Source organism: Nilaparvata lugens, chromosome 11, assembly GCF_014356525.2.
Source record: "Nilaparvata lugens isolate BPH chromosome 11, ASM1435652v1, whole genome shotgun sequence".
Lineage (NCBI taxonomy): Eukaryota > Metazoa > Arthropoda > Insecta > Hemiptera > Delphacidae > Nilaparvata > Nilaparvata lugens.
This window is the reverse complement of record NC_052514.1, coordinates 6,391,337-6,414,422: the sequence shown is the minus strand read 5'-3', so window position 1 is coordinate 6,414,422 and position 23,086 is coordinate 6,391,337. Positions and strand designations below refer to the sequence as shown.

Here is a 23,086-nt window from a genome sequence, read left to right as displayed (position 1 = left end):
TGTAATTCTGTTCTTAATGATATGCAAGTCACTCTGAATGATAAACTACAGCGTTGCCAAAATTATTGTCTACGTTTCGTCTACTCTCTCCAACGCCATGATCATATCACCCCAGCCCACATTGCTAGTTCAACATTGAAGCTTCCCGATCAGAGGCTTTTTCGAATAGTCAAGCTTGTTAGAGATATCTTGAAATACGGTAATCCGAACTATTTTAAAGATGATTTCAAATTTGTCTCTGAAGGTAGGAGGATAGATGCTTCACATACTAGAACCGGAGAAAGTACTTTAAGGATACCCAATCATCGAACTACTATTTTCACAAAATCCTTCTTAGTCAGTGCCTGTCGTGCATGGAATACACTTCCTGTATCGAGAGCCGAGAGTCTATCGAGTCTATCGAGAGTCTATCGAGAGCCGAGCGAGCTTCAACCTGACTTTAAAAAAACATATTTTGGAACAAATGACTGAAACTGTCCGGCCCTAGAACGATCACATGACAACCATCCCTCACCCATTCCACCAATATAAACCTTTAAACCATGTTATAGAACGAATTGTATATATATATATATATATATATATTATATAAACTCATGTTATTTCAATTATCCACTGCATACTGCTGTATATTACTGAAATTGATAACCCTGATCTACTTTCAGCCTACTTCATTTTATTAATCAATTATTTGATCTTATCTACCTATATAATTATTTACTTTATCAATTTTTTGTTTTTTTCTCTTCAATGTTCATATTGATTAAAACTTTCACAATATTTCCATTAATAAATAAATCCTCAGTTTAAATAACGAAATTAACGTTTTGGTAGAGAGTTAGTGGGGAGGATATTTTAATATTCTTCCAAAGAATGGACATTGATATGTCCAAAGCTCCGCCAATTTATGTAGATGCATAACAATATGATTATTATCTATAGTTATTATATTAAAAATTGCTTTTTCATATCATATACAGTTTAATAGTTATTTTCTTAGTCTATATTATGTAAATTCATCTATAACTTTGCTGTATTGTAAGCTATTGTATATAAGTGTATAAGCCAGTATATATTGTAATCTACATAAATAAAGTACTCAATCAATCAATACTCCAAAGGGTAAAGAGTTGTGTTGGAGAGAGGACCTAGAGTCCTAATTCCGCCATTCATAGAGGCAATTATTCATTCGAATTCTCTCTATCTCTGGGTCTCTTTATTCAGAGTTATCCTTCATTGTAAACTTCCATCCTACCCACTCCTCCTCCTCCTCCTCCTTCTCCTCTTCTTACTCATCTTCCTCCTTTACTTTTCTCTGTCTCTTTCTCACTCTCTCTCTAGCTCTCTCTCTCTTATGCTCTCTTTGTCTCTTTGTCTCTCTCTCTCCTTCCTTCAGGGTTCTCCCTCATTGTAAACTTCCATTCCACCCGCTATTGTGGAATATTCCATTGAACAGCCTTTCCAGGTTGACTTTCAATTCCAGTTGGCTTCCTCTCTTTGATCATAATACCACTGACCAGTGCTCTCACAATATTAACAAATCTCACAATACACAATACTCACAATATTCAAACTCCAAAACATTGTTGGCTTCCGATAAGTTCTGCTTTTAATCAACACAAAGCTTTGTTAATTAATCAAAGCATAGTTGTATGCTCTATTTTACAAATATTTGATCGTCCAGTTATCTATTCCCTTTGTCTAGTTAACAGAGGTTGTGGATGAAATTCTGAACCACATTCCTGTCTCGTTCTTTTATTGAGTATTCAGTTCCACCAATTTTTGAAAATGAGAACTTTGTGGAGTTTTTACTTGACAACTTCTTCTTCGAGTTTATCTTGTAATATCGGGGCACCGAGCTTTGCTCGTTATTTATTTATTGATAGACGGAAAACAATTCTTCAAAATGATTGGGGAAGGACTAAAGCTACGTTTACACCAAAGTTGATAACAAAATGTTGATAACTTGATCATCCATATAGATTCTATTGGATTGAACATATCTTATCATATACATGATGAACATATTTATGTGTTTGTCGAGTTGCGTTCAATCTAGTAGACTCTATAAGGATTATGTTATTAACATTGTAATTATAACTTTGGTGTGAACGCAGCTTAACAGGCACAGCCCAAAACTGTTCCTTCACCAAATTTTTATTTATACATTATGAATGGTCCATAGGTTATGTTTCATACACTTGAATTCAGGTCCAATTTTTAGTTCAAATTTTTGAAAATAGAAAAGTTCTAATTTAGATAGTTCACAAATCAAATTGAGTAACAAAATAACACTCACTAATCACTTAAAACTGTAAAATAATTATCAACTTTGAAAATTATGTTGAACTTTAATTTAGAATGATATACCATGTCCTGTCAACAAATCAGATTATTTTGAACAAGTCGATTAAATTGTCTAGCTAGATAATATATCTCGCTGATTGATTACACAGCTGGAAATAAATCTGTTTCTCTCCCACACACGCATCTTCTGTTTCCACAGACGAGGAAAATTATCATCTGTTTTTTCAAGGATGAATAATTGTTATCCTTTTCATGTCTTTCAGCGAGTTTTCCCAGGGATTTTCAAATTTTCAAATTTCGTGATAATCGTTAGAACCGTTTTCGAGATCCGTTGAACATAAATAACCAGATATTATAAAAATATAATCAGATATACAGAAATTGCTCGCTTCAGGATAGCTTTTCAAGTAGCCTATGTTTAGATTTAGATTTAGTCAGCATCTGATTCAATATCACAGCTGTTATGTAGCTATAGTAAAAATGATATTCTCGAGCTCAAAATTTGAGTGTTTTTATTCTTTATTTTTAAATTCAAAGTTTGTTTCATGTTTTACGAAAGTTCAATCCATCCGAATTAAAAATTGTTTGTTTCATTCTGATTTATATTTTCAGATTGTGAGTTGGTGTAGAAATAAAAATGTACATAACCTTTGTATAATATTTGGACAATTTGAAACTAAATTAGGAAATTGAAGAAGTTTTGAGCAATAGCCTGTTTTTTCACTTCCGATCATTGTATTGTTTGTGCCAACCTAATAAATAAATAAATTATTGAATTAATTAATTGATATTGGTTTGTTATCCTCGACTGTCGTTAGAGAAAGCATATAGCTTTATCCTTATCCTCCAATTTCGTACCCTTGACGAATAGATTGTGGGCTATAGAGAGATTCAGGTTATAAAGCCAGCATCCAATTAAGGCAGTTCGGTAGACTTTTTTATTATTCAAATTGGATAATGTTTTTTAATATAATTGTTAAGATCGTTATAAGAGTGAGAAAATGTGGCAACTGGAATTTTTAAGTGGTCTAATAAGCGAGTTATGGGTTGTTGAAGTGCCAACTTTCCAGACTCCGTTCTCTTTCCAGATCATAAACGGTTTCAACTATATTATTAGATCTTCTCTTGAAAATTCAAAAAATGTATTTTACCAAACTAAAACGTTTTATTCCCTATATTGTTCATGAATGAAGAAGTAACATTTCTTGTAAAATTCGATAACTTAATAACTTAATTCGATAAAGCCAATGATACTGAATGTATGAAAAAACTCCAATGGAAAATTCGAAACCGTTAATGATCTGGAAAGAAAACTGAGTTTATCACTTCAACAACCCATAGCTCGCTTATTAGACCACTTGAAAATTAGGGTTGCCACTTTTTCTCACTCTTATAATGAACTTAACAATTATATTGGAGAAGATTATCCAATGTAGATAAAAATAAAAAGGTGTACCGAACAGCCTAAACAATCCTTGCCTGCCATCAGAATAGGCAGATAATATTCTTTTCCTAGAGTTACCTTGAAAAGTGACGATTTCTGCACTGATTACAGAACGCAAAGATTCACTTTTCTGCTCTAGTGCGGGAAAAATTTTTCCTGTACTCCAGATTTGCAACATGGCAACACAAAATAGTTGGTGGGTTATATGGAGGATTAGTGCACGAAAACAAAAATTAAGTTGGTAACAATGACTGTGGTTGGATCTAGATAAGAATCATTTCAATGGCTACCCTACATTTATGATAAAATCCCAATCTAGAAATCCAAAACAAGAATAATGTTCATCTAAATCATAATTAAATAATCATCATTTACGAATTCTCATCATTTAATAGTGAATAATAGTTCTTTCTATTGATAATTATTATTTCAACTGCAAGAAATGAGAAAGTAGCAAATATACTTATAAAATTCGAATTTTAATTGATTACCGTTCGATATTCATATAAATAAAAATTGAAAAATAAAATAAAATGAAAATAATAAAAAACATACCAATACTACAAAAAATATTCTCTGTTGTCTATGTTATTTTTATAAATATTTTTCAGTTTACTTTGAGCATTTTTCTCGGTAATTTGAGCAAAAGTCTAAATTTCTGAATCGTGTTTCAGTAATTTTTAGCTGGATGAAACAAACTTAGGTACGATTCTTCCCGCTAGGTCGCGCGCTTGTCGGTTCAGCCATCTTGTTGTGTTCAGCCATCTTGCAGCTCGGTTCAGCCAAGTAGCTGTTGGCGAGTATTTTGAATGTGAATTTTTTGATCCATCTGTATTTTTTCTGATTCTTGAATGAATAAAAATGAGAACTTTGACTGAGAATTATCAACTTCAATTGGATTATTTATTTTTAAATGAATTAAGGTTGTTATTAATAACAGCCTCACACACACACACACAAACATTTGATGGATTTCAGCCATCATTTCACCCATAATTACCCACTTTTCATATTCAATGGTAACTGTAGGAAAAATTTAATGTGAAATACGTGCGCAAAGTTCCTTTGCTGCACTCAAGAAGCCATTCTTGAGTGAAAACGTTTCTTTCGGTGCAGCAAACTGTCACTTTGCACACTAGAACAAATAACTATTCCAAGATCTTCACCGTTCCTAAATATTGTTTGTCGATACACGGGTCACTCATCCAACCTCACACCTAACAGCTGTTTCTTAACCTGTTCACAGAGTCTGGCACTGATGGTAGAGAAGGACACTCCAGCCCTCTTAACCATGGCGAACCGGGGGATTCCGCATCTCTACAACCACCAGAAGACAGTCTTCGTGACAGCAAAAGCCAAAGAGATCCTGTTCGAGGGAATCTATCTGAACTGCACTTCTAAGGACTTTGCAGCTGTGGCGTTGTGCACTGGAATACGGATGAACGCTAAGGGATTGCACAAGATCAATGATAACCTGTTCAAGTTCTCGTTTTTCGGAGTGGTGAGTAGTAAAACTTTATAAAATGTTTATATAATAGTTATTTGTATATTAACTAGAGTGAAAAGTACTGTTTCTTCTCCCTGAGGGAAACGTTTGAAGCCCGAGGTGAAGCCGAGGGCAACAATTTTCTGGAGGGAGAAAAAACATTTTTTACTCGTGATGGACACAACATTGTTCCTCCACCTACATTTTTATAAAAACTGCCAATAAAAAAATTTTTTACAACATAACTTAACAGTGAAAAGTACTTTTTTCTCCCTGAAGGAAAAGTTTGAAGCCCGAGGCGAAGCCGAGGGCAACAATTTTCCGGAGGGAGAAAACACATTCTTTACTCGTGATGTACACAATATTTTTCCTCCACCTATATTGTTATAAAAAACTGCAAATGAAATAATTTGTTACAACATAACTTAAGAGTGGAAAGTACTGTTTTTTCTCCGTGAAGGAAAAGTTTGAAGCCCGAGGCGAAGCCGAGGGCAACAATTTTCCGGAGGGAGAAAACACATTTTTTACTCGTGATGTACACAACATTTTTCCTCCACCTACATTTTTATAAAAACTGCTAATAAAATAATTAGTTACAACATAACTTAGAAATTGAACAGCTGTCTTGTAATCACACAGTTCACCGCCGACAGCGCTATCTTTTGGCAAAAGTTGTAACAACAATGGCCGCCGACTCGACTACAACACTATGGTGAAGTTCCCGTTTCAAGTTTGATTAGTTAATGAGGAATATTCGTTGGTTGGTATTCTGAATAACATGGAATATAATAGAAAATATTTAATAAAACAATATAAATCTTATAGCTCCCTTATTCTCTAAAAAACATTAAAATAGAGAATAGAGAATAAGCACCCTTTATTCTCTATTCTTTATTTTAATGTTTTTTAGAGAATAAAGGGTGCTATAAGATTTATTTTGTTTTATTAATTTAAAAGCAGCCCATGTCAATAAGTGTTTTAGAAAATATTTATACATTTTTATAGTACACTGATATGAAGTTTGTTATGATTTTAGCATGAAACATATATTTCATAATAATATATTGATCAAATGTCTGGTTAAGGTATTGAATTTAGTTGGTTTAATGACTACTCTATATGCTTCCTAATCTGAGCTTAGACCTTCTAACCTATTTCAAATATAAGTTTCTGAAATAGAGATGCTTCCCATGTTATTTAAATGGAGTTACTTTTACGCTCTAGGGAGTTTTTCTGTTTTTTTCCTACCGAGAGCGAAAAAGTGACACTTTAGTATTATGTTCCAGGGAGTAAAGTGAGCACTTTAGACAGGAGGAGGAGGAAAAATATTTTGATGAGACGTGGAGAAAATAAATTGGTTCATAGAAGTTCAGTGATAGGATTTTAAGGGATTTAGGCCATGATTTTGAGACAGTTTGAAAGATATTCGTCTACGTCTGAAGGTCAAACCAATTTATGGTATCCAACAAAAAATAATAGCCTTATGACCGACATTGCAAATGCATCTTGCTAATATTTTCTTTTACTTTTATTTCTGTTTCTTATTAAGCCAACTTATATACCGTATTAATTCTTTCTTTTTCTGTCCTTCTTCTTCTTCTTCTTACTCCTGCCTCTTTCTACACCTCCTCCTCCTCTTCCTCTTTAAACAAACTCTCAGTTTTCTCCTTCTTCTTCTCTTATTCTTCTTCTTCTTCTTCTTCTTCTCCTTCTTCTTTTTCTTCTTCTTCTTCTTCTTCTTCTTCTTCTTCTTCTTCTTCTCTTCTTCTCTTCTTCTCTTCTTCTTCTTCTTCTTCTCGTCTTCTTTTCTTCTTCTTCTTCTTCTTCTTCCTTCTTCTTCTTCTCTTCTTCTCTTCTTCTTCTTCGTCTTCTTCTTCTTCTTCTTCTTCTCCACAACCCCCTCATCTGACCTTGCTATTGTTTGTTTCTTTGTTTCCCTCCTTCATCTCCTTGTCACAAGTCGCAATATTATTCCTGTCAAGTCATCTTGTATTCTATGGACTGAATCAATATCCCCTGGTATTACAGCATTCCGTCCTTCTCAATCTCATAACCCACACCTTCTACAGGTACAACTCTAATCACTATTATTCTACCATAATAAATATGCAATAGTAGCTCAATGTTATCTCTTATTTATGTGAAAATAATGGTGGAGAATATGGGTGAATGAATTCTGAGTTAACTGCCCTTTACCCAGTTCCAAAGATGAATATTAAACATGGTATTGATCTATTCATTTATTAGTTTATCATCAATGACACAGATAAAATACAAAATAGTATAAAATGATGTGGCGAAGTCAAAATGAAGATCAAATCATCATTTTCAATTTCTCTACTTCGTCAATTCAGATTTATTTACTTAGAGGCACAGTTCAGATGGAATCCTCAATTTTAATTCCTTTTCTCAGTCAATTTAATTTATGTACTCAGTAGTGGAATATCTAGAATCCTCAACTTCATTTTTTTACTATCTCTCATCTCTCCAGTTTTGCGGAGATTTTGATTTATCAATTTCCATTTCTCTACTCAGTGGCGGAACTTGCCACGTTCTGGTAAATCAGAAAGGCCTGATGTCTCAAGGCACAGAGTAGAGAAGCACTACTGTATATTTATTATATACAGCACTATTGTATATTTTATATCACTATTATATACAGCACTATTGTATATTTATTCCGTGCTCAAGACGTCGAGTAATATTTTTCTTTACGTATGGATGGAGATCTGTGAAGTTTCTACCATTCTTACATTGATAATCTGTGATAATTTTCACAATCACACGTTTAAACTCTCACCAATCGAAGCGTATGCTTTCCGAATTAATTTCACGTTCAGTTGAAGTTCGCAATTCTATGATCAATATTCTCATTAAAATTTCAACGGATAACTGAGGCAGATAATTATTTCCCATTTTTTATTGGCATTCAATGTTTTTTAAAGATACAACAAATTCAGTTTTTAATTTGTAGACTTTGCTTACTGCATTCATTAAAATTTCAACGGATAACTGAGGCAGATAATTATTTCCTAACTTTGATTGGCATTCAATGTTTCTTTTAAAATACAACAAATTCAGTTTTTAATTTGCAGACTTTGCTTACTGCATTCATTAAAATTTCAACGGATAACTGAGGCAGATAAATTATTCCCCAACTTTTATTGGCATTCAATGTTTTTTAAAGATACAACAAATTCAGTTTTCAATTTGTAGACTTTGCTTACTGCATTCATTAAAATTTCAACGGATAACTGAGGCAGATAATAATTATTATTTCCTATCTTTTATTGGCATTCGATGTTTCTTTTAAAATACAACAAATTCAGTTTTAATTTGTAGACTTTGCTTACAATTCCTTGATACGGTTGTTCGACAGCTAGAAATGTTTTTGATACAGAATACTGCCGAAAGGTGGCAGCACTTGTTGGTTGACAAACTCACTTTCGACTCCGCCTACCTTTCTCCTGATTGGTCAGAGGTTCGAAATGCATCATACTCTCAACTCTGCCGATAGGTGACAGCACCTGCTGGATGGAAAATCGATCAAGTCAACTCCACTCTTCTTTATTTGTTTTGCTGATGATAATTTTGATAATATGAGGGAATATAAAAATGATGACTAGATCGTAAATGAGGAGATATATAGATATTAGAATGCTTCAGTCAAAGTAAATAAGTGATTCAAAGAAATACAATATAAAGTTTGATCTGTAACCGTCAGCTGAGGATGTATTGGATTAGTAGTGTGTGTTTTGTTACATGAGCTAGAATTCATGAATCATATTTATTCATTTATTTATTTATTCATCTATTGTATAAAATACTATAATCATAATACAATTATGATATTGAAGGAAAAACTAGGCTGAGCCTGTACTATTTCTCTCCAAAAATTTTGATAAAATGTTAATGTTGTCCAAGAGATAATGTTATGTAATCACACACTGCTTCGTTACTTGATTTTCGGTCCAGGAATGATGATTTAAAATTCTAGATCTTGAAGGTTGATTTTATATGAATCACAGAATGTATCACAATAAATTGAAAAACTTTAGAAATATTGTACTTATTCAAAAAATGTTAATACAAAATCAAAAACCTACTCACTATTATTTGTTATTATTTGTTTATCATTTTATTCAAAGCTCTGCTCCTCTTACTACCTGAATGAACTGTCGTGAATTTATTATGCTCTCAATATCACTCTCTTCCATTTTCGGACAAACTGACTCAAGCAATCAAGCAATCAATAATGCTTCGATTTCTTCTCACTCATAAGTAGCTTCATGGTGAAAGAGTCAGCAACACAAGTCCTGCTTACACAGTGTCAGTTTAAAGTTCAAACCAAATTACATTTTTAACTGGATTGAATCCTCATCAAAGTCTCATGAGATCAAGTCTCATGCGTTATATAATACGGTTCATTTAGAGTTCAAAAAACCAGCTGATTAATTTCCGTTTAGCTTTAATTGTGCAAACGACCCTAACTTTTGATAGAATGAACAAAACAAGTAGCTCTGTGAACAGTAGACCTCACGCAGTTTTCTCATCCACAAGTACCTGATGAACTACTATTTTCACAAAATCCTTCTTAGTCAGTGCCTGTCGTGCATGGAATGCACTTCCTGTTTCTATCAGGTCCATCGAGAGCCGAGCGAGCTTCATCCTGACTTTAAAAAAAACATCTTTTGGAACAAATGACTGAAACTGTCCGGCCCTAGAACGATCACATGAAAACCATCCCCACCCATCCCACAAATACAACCTTTTAAACCTGTTATAGAAACGAATTGTATATATATATTATATAAACTCATGTTATTTCAATTATGCATGCATACTGCTGTATATTACTGAAAGTTGATTACCCTGATCTACTTCGCATACTTCATTTTATAATCAATTATTAATTATTTGATCTTATCTACCTATATAATTATTTTACTTCATAAATTTTCTGTTTTTTTTCTCCTTACATATTCATATTGATGAAAACTTTTACCAATATTTCCATTAATAAATAAAATCCTTAGTTTAAATAATGAAATTAACGTTTTGGTAGAGAGTAGTGGGGAGGATATTTTTAATATTCTTCCAAAGAATGGACATTGATATGTCCAAACTCCGCCCAATTATGTAGACGCATAACAATATAATATTATCTATAGTTATTATATACAATTGCTTTCATATCATATACAGTTCAACAATTATTTTCTTAGTCTATATAATGTAAATTCATCTATAACTTTGCTGTATTGTAAGCTATTGTATATAAGTGTATAAGACAGTATATATTGTAATCTACATAAATAAAGTACTCAATCAATCAATCAATCAATGTCACCTGTTCTAGTTGGTTCAGTTGAATCCAAACACCTTAAAGAGATATAGACCCACAATGCCTATGCCTTCCTAATGATAGCTCTTACTTGAAATTGAAGGCCGCCATTGGGGTATTTTAGCATATTATTTATTTGTAAAACTATAGATCATAAAGGCATTGGTGGCATTGGTATGAAATAATCTTATGGGTTGCCCCTCAATGGCGGATTTCAATTCCAAGTACGACACTAGCGCTGCATGTGAGTCTATGCATCTTTTTAAGGTCTTTGGTTGAATCATAATTTACTCTTCAAAACTGTTATTTGTTTTCTCCAAGATCGAAAACTCGCTTATGTTAATAAACTCAGTTCACGTTTGAATTTGTATACCATATGATAATTTACCCAGTTCCGTGATAATTTCAATCTGATAAAAATGTTTCACAACTATTTTAAAATTGATTTTTTCCAATCGAGAATATCATAATTTCTTCAGCATTATTGAGCTTAATTAATCATTTTTAATTTTATTTTCAATCACCTATGAAATTTATTTTTCAAATGTGAGAATATTGATACTGATGGGCACGCATCATAAAAAATATTGAAACCCTAACTTATAGAAATAGACACGGCCAGACATCTGTGTAATGCATACAATGAATAATCCACTTGTCAGCTGATTGGCTATGAATAGTTCTATAGTCTGATATATCCTATCTTCAAAGTAGATGTTATATAATAGTCACTAGCCGTCAGACTCGCTAATTATAATTAAGAAATTGGGAGAAGAAGAATATACATGCTAAAAGACGAACTTTAAACTCCTTAAAATGACCCTTAGAGTTAAAATATGCCAAAAGATTCTTAGGGCGCCTCTAAAGGGCCAACTGAACATACCTACCAAATTTGAACGTTTTTGGTCCGGTAGATTTTTAGTTCTGCGAGTGAGTGAGTGAGTGAGTCAGTCAGTCAGTGAGTGAGTGCCATTTCGCTTTTATTTTATATAGATAACAGAGTATGGAGGAGTTCCTTTTCTATCATATTATCCTTAAAATGCAAAATTTCAAAAAAACCTTGTGTCTACATCGACGCGCAGTTGAAAAAGGAATATTCCTGCCAAATCTCATCGAATTCTATCATCGCGTTACATACAGACAGACAAAAGAAAATCCGAGTCAAAACATAGACCTCACTACATTCGGTCAAATATTGGAAAGCCTCTAAGCTCCACTCTGAATAATTCACAACAAATTACTGGCCAATTGATCAATTACTTTTTATAGGAGAATGACACTTAATCAATGCAGTTTTCAATGTTAACCCTCACCAAAAAAGAATAATAATTGTAGGTCCACAAATTCTCACCCTGGTTCATCAATGATTTCTCAATGACAATCAAAAGTTACATTGGGATTCACTCTAAACAGTCAGCATTCACAACAGTTGACATCAATGCCTCATCATTCAACTAATGCTGACAATAATCTTTACCATGAGTAATTTCTGGTGAGGCGTTGATGATTATGGGTAATTGACACAGTGTCAGATTAAACTGTCACAATTCCCAATTTTAACATTCAATGCTTCTCATTTGACTAATGATGACAGTTTGAAGTGGATGTCACAGTGGATTATCCAATAATCCTCAGTTTTATCAAGGCTTTCAGTGACCAGCACGAACTGTACTTACTAAATTAATGGTTCTCGTTCTATCATTTCGTGCTTCTAATAGCTCTGCTGTAATGTAATAATTCAGGATTTAACGCTGTGATTAGTGACAAATTGGTTTGGTTTTTTGATAGAATAAATGGTTAGTACACTTGGAAATCTAGTTGGTACTATTACGTCATTGAATGATTAGTAGTTTTATGGTTTTGGAATATGAGTGGGTACATTCGTTCACAGAGAATGACGACAAAATTGTCGTGTGATGAATAATTTTCATTAAACATGTTTCAGATCGTCTACTTCTGTGTTTCAAGTTGTGTTGTAATGGATGATTCATGGAACCATGATAATTCAATAACTTTTGACACTGTTTTTACTTTCCTTGCCCTATTACCATAGGTAAGGAAATTATTGCTTTCCGAAAAAAATTAAGGTACCCCATTTCAAAATTCTATACGTTTCAAGGTCCCCTGAGTCCAAAAAAGTGGTTTTTGGGTATTGGTCTGTATGTGTGTGTGTGTGTGTGGTGTGGTGTGTGTGTGTGTGGTGTGTGTGTGTGTGGGTGTGTGTGTGTGTGTGTGTGTGTGTGTGGTATGTGTGTGTGTGTGTGTGTGTGTGTGTGTGTGTGTGTGTGTGTGTGTGTGTGTGTATATTTTGAGTGTATGTGCTTCTGGTACACGATCTCATCTCCCAATTAAAGAATGACTTGAAATTAGGAAAAGGGTCCTTACAATATAAGGATCCGACACGAACAATTTCGAACAAATCCAATTCAAGATGGCGGCTTTAAATGGCGAAAATGTTGTCAAAAACCAGGGTTTTTTCGCGATTCTCTCGAAAACGGCTCCAACGATCTTGATCATACCTAAAATAGTCATTGATAAGCTCTATCAACTGCCACAAGTCTAAGTCCCATATCTGTAAAAATTCCAGGAGCTCTGCCCCATCTATGCAAAGTTTGATTTTGGATTCCCAATTATCAGGCTTTAGGTACAATTTAAACAAAAAATTCCAAGTGAAAAAGATTGAGCATGAAAATCTCTACAATTAACGTTCAGTAACATTTTCACCTAAAATTGGAATTAGCTCGAAATTGTGATTATCACAATTATCGAGAAAATGTGATTATCCAATTGCAAACTGTTGGCAACTGTTGATTCTATTGAATGATTCACTATGGAGAGATAGCAGACCTCGTATGTTTCCAGCGTTATTGTCCTGTCACCAGCTGACTCAGGGTGATGATCAAGTTTCAATAATTCTCAATCAGTTTGTCAACTTTTGTCATTTACTTGTTGCTAGAAAAACGGTACGGCCGACGAAGCCCGCCTGACAGTGAAACGGGGCTCGCAGAACATCAAGGACCTTGGCCGTGTGGTGGCGCTGAACGGCAAGGCTGAGATGAAGGTGTGGGATGGACCAGAGTGCAATCAGATAGAGGGAACTGACACCACTATCTTCCCGCCCTTCACACAGCCCAGCGAAGACTTAACATCGTTTTCGCCCGATGTTTGCAGGTTGGTCAATACTTAATAATGGAATAGTCCAGGCAACGAATGCTCAAATAAAGGTAAAGAAGGAAAAGTTGGGAACACAATTTTCAACTTCACAGCTCTTTTGAGGATAGTAAGAGGATTAACATATCAAAAGTCCTCACCCCTACCCACAGTGCTAAAGGGGTGAGGGTGGTTTGAAAGAACCATTTTTTCATTTTTCGCATATATCTCGGAAACTATGCATCTTATGAACATTTGTATCCTGTGAAAAATTGAAGCTCACTAAATTACCAAGAAGTTTTGTCCCTCACATTTATTCCATATCTCATATAGTTTCTGAGATATCCGCTCTTGAAAGTGAGACATTTTTTGAAAAAACACTTCTGCCTCCAATTTTTTCATCTTTTCGGCCTTACAATTTTCGAACGATTGATGAATCCGTACTGATCATAAGCTGATAGAGCATCAAATTACCTTCAATTTGATGTATATTTTAACTATTTCACGCATTTCCCAACGACTGTGGCAGCAGTTTTAGTGTTGAGAGTGAAATTTTCTGTTCAGCAACAATAGATAGTTGACAATTAAATTTGGAGGGAATGTTTGGAATACAATTTTCGACTTCGCAGCTCCGTTGAAATTAGTTTGGAGGTGAGCATATAAAAAATCCCAACCCCCACATCATGTGCTGAAGGGATGAGGGTGGTTTGAAAGTTGTATTTTCCACTCATTACTTACATGCATCTTGGAAACAATGTGTTTCGATATGTTAATCCTCTTACTATCCTTAAAAGAGCTGTGAAGTTGAAAATTGTGCTCCTAACTTTTCCCTGTATAATCTTTCGTTGACTGGACTAGAAATCTACTAATCTTGGTATCGTTTTCGGCTGATGTTTGTAGGTAGGTTGGTACTTAAGGCTTTGCAAACGCTGAAAATAAACTTTATATTGGTGATAACGAAGTTTTTTGAATTGTATATTATCAAGCTATCAAAATGAAAAAGTTTTCTCATGAAAACATTTCTTTCCCATCATTACTTTTTGAGATAATGAGCGCCTAAAGTTTGAATTTTTGGGACAGAACATGTCATATTCGGTAGGATATTGATCGATGAGATTCAGAGGGTAAATTCTTCATGGTATTTTTTATTGAATGGAACAAAGAATTTTCGAAAATTTATGCACGAAATGCATATAAAGTTTGAACATTTGAGCTGACTGACGGATTTTCTGTTCAGATCAATGGGAGCCAAATACCAGAGACCTTCCTCGTACAAGGGTATCAAGACCAACTTCTACACAGCCAGCCTGGGCGACATGTCCAAGAATCCTGAAGAGAAGTGCTTCTGTCCCACTCCCACCACATGTCATAAGAAGGGCATCTTTGATATCACCAAGTGCACAGGTAAGCACGTTTCCCATTGATGTTATCTTTATTTCGGGATTTCTGTAGACATACTATGATTGGAGAAAATACTGTAGTTGTCAATTTTATTTCTCCATTTTGAATACTGGACCTTGGTTCAGACAGGTAAGGGTCATTTCAAATTTAGATATCTTAGGACTTAATCAGATGAAGACAGTCTAGCTACTCACACGTCGATTTTTAGACTTACGGTTTTTCCCGTCCTGATAAATCCTACAAGATCGAATGGAACTTGGCAAACAAATCATTCATGTTTGATTTTCAATCTAACAGAATTCATAAGGACGCCAAATTAATATCAATGTGTGTGTAACTGGCTTTACTGAACTCAACCATCACTAGGCCTAAATACTTGAGAATATGAGGTTTTTCTTCAGCTCTGTGGGAGGATTGCATCTGGAGTCTTTGCACTCCGACAAATTAGAAGATTGAATGGTACCAAACTCACAATGGCAGTCTATCACTCACTCATAATGTCACACATCCGCTATGCCATTATTGTGTGGGTGGGTCGTGCCAGAATTTGGAGAGGGTGTTCAAGCTCCAAAAAAAGCTGTTAGTGCGATCAAAGGTATTATGACTTTAGAGTCATGTAGGAACCACTTCAAAGGATTAGACATAGTAACCGTTCCCTCTATTTACTTCAATGAGGTGATTATGCATGTTAGAAGAAAGACAGCAATGACGAGAAATGCTGATTCGCATGGATACAATACACGAAATAGAGGAGACTATGCTTCACTGTATCACAGAACAGCTCCTTTTGAGAAAAAATTACATATAAATTTATTAGACAGTTTCCTACTCATTTGAAAAATTGTGAAGTGTCGATGTTTTTGAGAAGGAGTTAAAAATACCACACAAGTTCTATATTAGTTCTTTACCATGGAAGAGTTTGTGTGGAGAGGGTTCCTTTGTGTGATTTTTTTTACTTCTTTTTTGTATTACTGTTATAAATTATTACTTTTATGTACGTATTATAAATTTTTGAAAATCCCTATACTCTGATTAGTGTCTCTGGGAAGCTTTATAAACAAACGAACAAACAAACAGATAATTATCGCAACATAAGATAGTCCCATAGCTTTAGACAATGCATTGCAAATACAAATCCATAGATAACAGAGAAAGATAGTCAGCTCACAGAACGCCTCTATCCCTATTGGTGGATACCCATTACAACGTCAGTTGAAGCTTCTCCTACCTCACTCAAGGTCGACCAATCACGTGCAAGTACACTGCAGGTGCCTAGTACAAGTCCACGCCCACAATGCTCTCTCATTGGCTGATGCCTCTACGTCATTGTGAATCCCTCATTTTGTTGAATGATAACATTCACAAAGATAGTATATCTTAGGGAATAGAGAAAATAGAGCATAATTAATTAAGAAGGTATAGGGGTATTAGGTTTCAAATTTTACTGCTAACTCAATATGATATTCCAAGTAGTTATTTTTCGTGAAGCTGAGAATCTCTCATAGCCTACTTTGCCGTTCTTACACTCTCTCCCGGCAAAAACAGTAGTAGGCTAAGGCTGATTGGCTTGAGATAGCAAAAATTCGGATTGAAATTTAGAACATAACCGACTCATACCATGGAATATCTTATTATGTATCTTTCCTCTATGGTAAAAGTTACAATAAATCTATTTGAATATGAATTATTATCATTGAATTATCAATTTGTGAACTTTTCCATCTCATCTAATTACAGGAGCTCCAATCTGGCTGTCACTGCCACATTTCTATGATACAGATCCATTCTACTTGTCTCAAGTCGAGGGTTTGAGTCCTGATATAGAGAAACATCAGATCTTTGTTGAATTTGAACCGGTAAGTATCCCTTATTCATCCCGTTCATATTTTAATATCTTCAAAAATTTCAAAATCCCAGGTTCTACACTACACCTTCCACTTGAGAATTTTCACTGGGAAGGGCTCACTAGTTTGGAGCATTGATGCTAGAGGAATACCATTACAGTTGATTCTCTTGTAATAAAAAATGCTAAACTTTCAAAATCCAAATTTGAATAAAAAACTATCGAAAAGTGATGAGTATAGTATGTTTATAACTAATAAGACTGTGCAAAGGCTAAAAATAAACTTCCTACTGGTGATATTTTTCAAAGTTTTTCGATTTGTATATCATCAAGCTATCAAAATGAAAAAGTTTTCACAGGATAACATTATTTTTCCGATCATAAATTTTTGAGATATGAGCGTTAAAGTTTGAATTTTCGGGACAGAACATTTCAAATTCGGTGTGAGATAAATCCATGAGATTTGAAGGATAAAACTATCAAAATGAAAAATTTTTCTCAGGAAAACATTTTTTTCCGATCATAAATTTTTGAGATATGAGCGGTTAAAGTTTAAATTTTCGGGACAGAACATTCCAAATTCGGTGAGAGATAAATCCATGAGATTTGAAGAATAAATTCTTCATAGCACTGTTGATCTAGTAAAACAAAAATTACCTTAAAGTAGCAATTTTTGAGAAAGTTTCCTTCATGGTATTGTTGATCTAGTAGAACAAAAATTCCCTCAAAATTCCAATTTTTGAGAAAGCTATTCAATTTACAAAAAATAACCAGAAATAACTTTTAGTTTAGTTATTCTTGGTCATTTTTGGTAATTTGAATAACTTTCTCAAAAATTGCTACTTTAAGGTAATTTTGGTTTTACTAGATCAACAGTGCTATGAAGAATTTATTCTTCAAATCTCATGGATTTATCTCTCACCGAATTTGGAATGTTCTGTCCCGAAAATTTAAACTTTAACCGCTCATATCTCAAAAATTTATGATCGGAAAAAAATGTTTTCCTGAGAAAAATTTTTCATTTTGATAGTTCGATGACATATCGAAAAACTTTGAAAAATATCACCAGTTGGAAGTTAATTTTTAGCCTTTGCACAGCCATAGCTTGGTGGGTAGAACCAGTATGCTGGAGCTCTAGCAGTGTAAAGCCCCGCACACACACACATCGATTTTTGTTCGTACGATATTTTTCCGTCCTTATGAATTCTATTAGATCAAACGGAACATGACAAACATGATGTGTTTGAAATCATCTGTTTAATCTTATAGAATTTATAAGGACGGCAAAATATCGTACGAACAAAAATCGATGTGTGTATGCGGGGCTTAAGTGTAACCAAAATTTCATTCCAGGCAGGTCAACGATAAATCTGTCTACGTCATCAAACGACAGCCTTGGCCCATTGGCTAGAAATAACCTACCACCTCCCAGCAAATCTCGGTTTGAATTACAGTAAAAACAGTAAATATCGGGGACCGTGTTTCGCTCTGGAGTACAAAAGCATAACACATTTATTACGAAAGAAGAAATTATAATAACATTCATACAGAAATGTTCTATCTAATCACAGTAGATTGATATTAATTCCCAGAGGAATGCAAAAATTTCCCTCACAAAGTCCCAGTTGCACAGAAGCTGGTTGAATATTTATCCTGATTAACTTCACGTGAACAAAATCAGATAAGACCAATTCAAAAACATGGATATACTGGAATTAATCAGGATTGAATATAACCCGGCTTTTTTTCAACCGGCAATAAGTACCTGATTGAATGATTACAAAAGTTCAACAGCTGAGTCATAATTTTTGACACAGTTCCACACACATGAACTCGATCACTCACTTCCATTTCCAACAGACGACGAAATAATTATTATCAGCTGTTTTCTCAAGGATGAAAAATAATTATACTTCTAGTGTCCTTCAGCGAGTTTTCCCAGGGATGAAAACTAGTGCAATTGAATCTTTATATTATAAACTTACTATGTTCTGAATTTCGTGAGAATCGTTAAAGCCGTTTTCGAGATGAAATACAAACATATAAACAAACAAACAAACATCTAAACATTCAAACATCTAAACATCTAAACATCCAAACATTTGAACATCTAAACATCTTAACAGCTAAACATCCCAAACATCTAAACATCTCAACATCCAAACATCCAAACATCTAAACATCTAAACATCTAAACATCCAAACATCCAAACATCTAAACATTTAGACAGAAGTTTAATAGTATAGGATAAAAGAGCATAGAACATCACTTGATCAAATACTTTTTGATTAATTGATGGTATCCGTTGACAACATAATTTTGTTGATATTTTTCAAATTCTGATTACATTAATGTTATTGTCATGTGATTCAACTCCTAAAGATTATACATTCGTTTTTTCCTCTCTTCAACAGTTTACAGGTACGCCATTGGCTGCTAGGAAGAGAATGCAGTTCAACATCCCAATCCACAAAATCAAGAAAATTGAACTGATGAGGGAGCTACCCGACGCTCTCCTTCCAATTTTCTGGATCGAAGAGGTCAGTTTATCAAATTTTATTCTCTCATTTAAACATTGATTTCCAACATCCATAAATGGATATCAAATGGAATAATATTGTAATATTTTATTTATTTACTCTTATGGCTTTTATTGGCAGAGAGATCCTTTTGGATGTTCTGCCTTGCCGTATTACCAATGTCATTTCCTATTAACACTCAAGTTCATAGGTTATGTCTTGGGTTCTTCATTTTTTTAACTAAAAATTTCCACTTCCACTTCCTGAGAAGTATCAAAATGTATCAGAATCTATCAAGAGAGTATATATCTTGAAATTAATCTATTCAGTATAGGTATTTCTACCAAGGTATATTCATTTATTTATTTAATCATTCAGGATTACACAACTTACAGAAAAGTACGACAGGCTTATAAGCCCAAAACTGTTCCAATTCTTATTTATACAACAGTCCAAATGTAGCTAGGTTATGTGTCACTTCAACATTATTTGATTACACACAAAATTTACAATTCAAAACACACAGAAACCAGTTTTAAATTAATCATTATATTAAAATATTAATCATATTGCAGAGGTGTATTTCAAAGGTCCAAGAAAATGTATTTCCTTACTGTATAGTTATATCTATTCAGTATATGCTAAACATCCTGAATAATGTCTCAATTCAGATATGAAAATCACAAAAAACTTAACGAACAATATTTCATGATATTTTTCAATATAGCATTATACAAATTCAGTCTCATTCCTAGTTGATACTCCTATTAGATTAATAATTTGAGTCTATAAATCTGTTAAATTAATGGATTATTCGAATCGTTAAGGTATGAAAAAATATAATAATTATAGACAACTATTATTGTTTATTCTGTACATATACAATACTCAATACGCTTCTAAACTTAGAGAGACAAACAACTATCGATTTTCTTCTTCTTCTTCTTCTTCTCCTTCTTCTTCTTCTTCTTCTTTTTCTTCTTCTTCTTCTTCTTCTTCTTCTTCTCTTTTCAACATCGTTCTTCACTTCCAAGAACATTCCAGTAGTATATCAATTTAATATCATCTACCACTGGAGTGGATAGCTGTTTTCAAGAATCTATAGCTGTTCCAGAATCAGAAAATAATTGTACAAATTCTCATGAAAATGATGAGGAGGAAAAGCGTGTGATAGAGAGGATATGAGAGGGTCAAAGAGAAAGTGAGAGAGAGGATGTGAGAGAGAATCTTGCATTATTCAATGAGTTGAGAGAGAGAGAGTGAGAAATGAACAGAAAAATTTTCATAATTTCAAGATTACAGTCTGCTTCTGAGAAGTCTGTCCTGTCTATTCTTTCAAGTGCACTCTGAGATTGAGGAGACAAACATCATCCATCAAATCAAACATTAATGATTTCATTGAGTGTGATAGAGAAAGAGATATTCCGCTGCTTTCCAATATTCCTCATAACGTTGAAAGTGTTGTGGAAAAGAAAAATATTTCCAATCTTTACAATATTTGTCAATGATTTTATTTGAAAAGTTGAGAAGGAGTATTGTCTGGAATTATTGATCAAATAGTTTTCTTTTGAGTGGATTGGAATCACTCTGTAGGGATGTTGCATCAGCTGAATTCCGTTTGCAAACCATTTGTATCTGGGAATTACTGGAATATTGCATTTATTCAAATGCTGAAAGATTAATTTTTATTATCAAACGAAAATCCAAATTGAATACTGTAAATCCACCCCGAAGATTTTTCTGCTACTGCAAATATTGAGAACAGTAGGGTAAAATTCGATGAAAATCCAATTTCCATCTAGTTGTTTACCCTGTTGTCAATATTTGCAGTAGCAGAAGTCTTCGGGGTGATTTACAGTATTCAATTTGGATTTTTGCTTGATAATAATCATTTTTGTCATACTTACTCAATTGCAGCTGTTTTCCATGCATTAATCAAGCCGGTAAACAGCTGTTTGCAGAAGAAGAAAACATGTGATTTTCATTACAGCATACTATACTGTAAAGAGATCATATTATGTTCTCTTTACAGTCAAGAATGTTAGGACTCTACTGAGTCCTAATAACATCTGAGTAAATAATATATTAACTCAAATAATTAAAGAACTCATTTAAGTAGTTTCAAGTTATGAAAACTCATCTGAAATCTTATAATTCAGGCCTTTATATTTTATTTGAGCTCAAAGGGTCTGTCTGTTATAAACTAGGCGCTACAGGCTAGGTCATGTATATAGAATGCAGTAGCTCGAGCAGCAGCAGGTTCCTGTTTCTCAGTAATATCATTATTTCTCAGATAAGTATGACAAAAAATGTTGTACGTAACATTTACGGTAACGTATTTACCAAATTCGTATGATAATTCTGCCGTCAACTACGTTTCGGGCAGAAACAATCATACTTATGCGGTGAATTATCGTTACCGGACTTGTTACGTAAAGTACTATTATATCTTTTGAAGTTTCAATACAAATTAATACTAAGTTAAGCCGTGTCCATACTGAACAAATGTTCGACATACATGTTTGTTGAGGAGCTCAGGTACAAAATTCTAGAAAGTTTGGACAATCATTGTTTGTCAAACAAAAATTACTGTTTTCCAAACATTTTCAGTGTTGACAGCTGTAAAACATAAAACCTGTTCTCCTCACAAATATTTTGTTTGGTGACACGTCCACACTGGCCACGGGCAAACATTATTTGTCAAACATAATGAGATTCGCCCAAAATGTTTCAACAAACACGTTTGTCGAACATTTGTTCAGTGTGTACACGTCTTTACAAACTCAAAACATCACACAAACAAATAGATGAAAAATTGGAGAAAATATAATATGTAGCCTGATGTTAACATAATAAAAAATTTAAAACCTCTTTCAAATAGCAAATTAATACATCCCTGGAACTACTTTGATTGAATAAGAAGAATAATTGATGTTCTCATATTTTTAACATAATAAAAAATGAATAAAACCTCTTACAAATAGCAAATTAATAAATAACTGGAACTACTTTGATTGAATAAGAAGAATAATTGATGTTCTCATATAATTTAACATAATAAAAAATGAAAAAACCTCTTTCAAATAGCAAATGAATAAATAACTGAAATTACTTTGATTGAATATGAAGAATAATTGATGTTTTCTATGAGAAATGCTGGCATTTCAAAGTGATTTTCACAAAAGTAGCCAGTGTTCTATTAGACAGTCACGCAATAAAGTCGTTAGTGCCTTCTAAATACAAACAATAATCGGTTTCTGTCGTCAAACAATAATCCACTATTCAGAAGGCTCAATTCCTGCTAATAAATTGATAGCCGGTCAGTTAGCACTTAGCATTCAACTTGGAACAACTTGAAATTAGATTTCGTTTGCGGCCGGTTGAAACCTGTAATCAGAGCTTTGGACTAGTTCGAAAATAGTGTTCTAGTTCAAAAATAGACCTTCTTTCTCTAGTGAGATTCATTTAAGGTAGCATAGGTTGGATGGGAAACATTGTATAATTTAGAGGAAATGCTGACTGGATAAAGTGGATACTATACTAGGAAGGGGAGGTCTTCAAACTCAATTTAATTGGTGTCTTGTGACAATT

The 23,086-nt window shown here is 33.7% G+C and overlaps 1 protein-coding gene across 10 annotated transcripts in view; it reads left to right on the top strand.

The window, feature by feature from the left end:
• Positions 1 to 19,516, top strand: part of LOC111055815 (sensory neuron membrane protein 1) — a gene marked incomplete at its 3' end in the record, with an annotated part of 59,444 nt that extends 39,928 nt beyond the window's left edge. For all 10 annotated transcript variants that reach the window (XM_039437476.1, XM_039437480.1, XM_039437477.1 and 7 more), the window contains 5 exon segments: positions 4,998 to 5,252; positions 13,538 to 13,752; positions 14,969 to 15,135; positions 16,870 to 16,988; positions 19,391 to 19,516. In XM_039437476.1, the coding sequence (XP_039293410.1) occupies positions 4,998 to 5,252; positions 13,538 to 13,752; positions 14,969 to 15,135; positions 16,870 to 16,988; positions 19,391 to 19,516 (882 nt within the window).
• Positions 19,517 to 23,086: the final 3,570 nt, after the last annotated feature.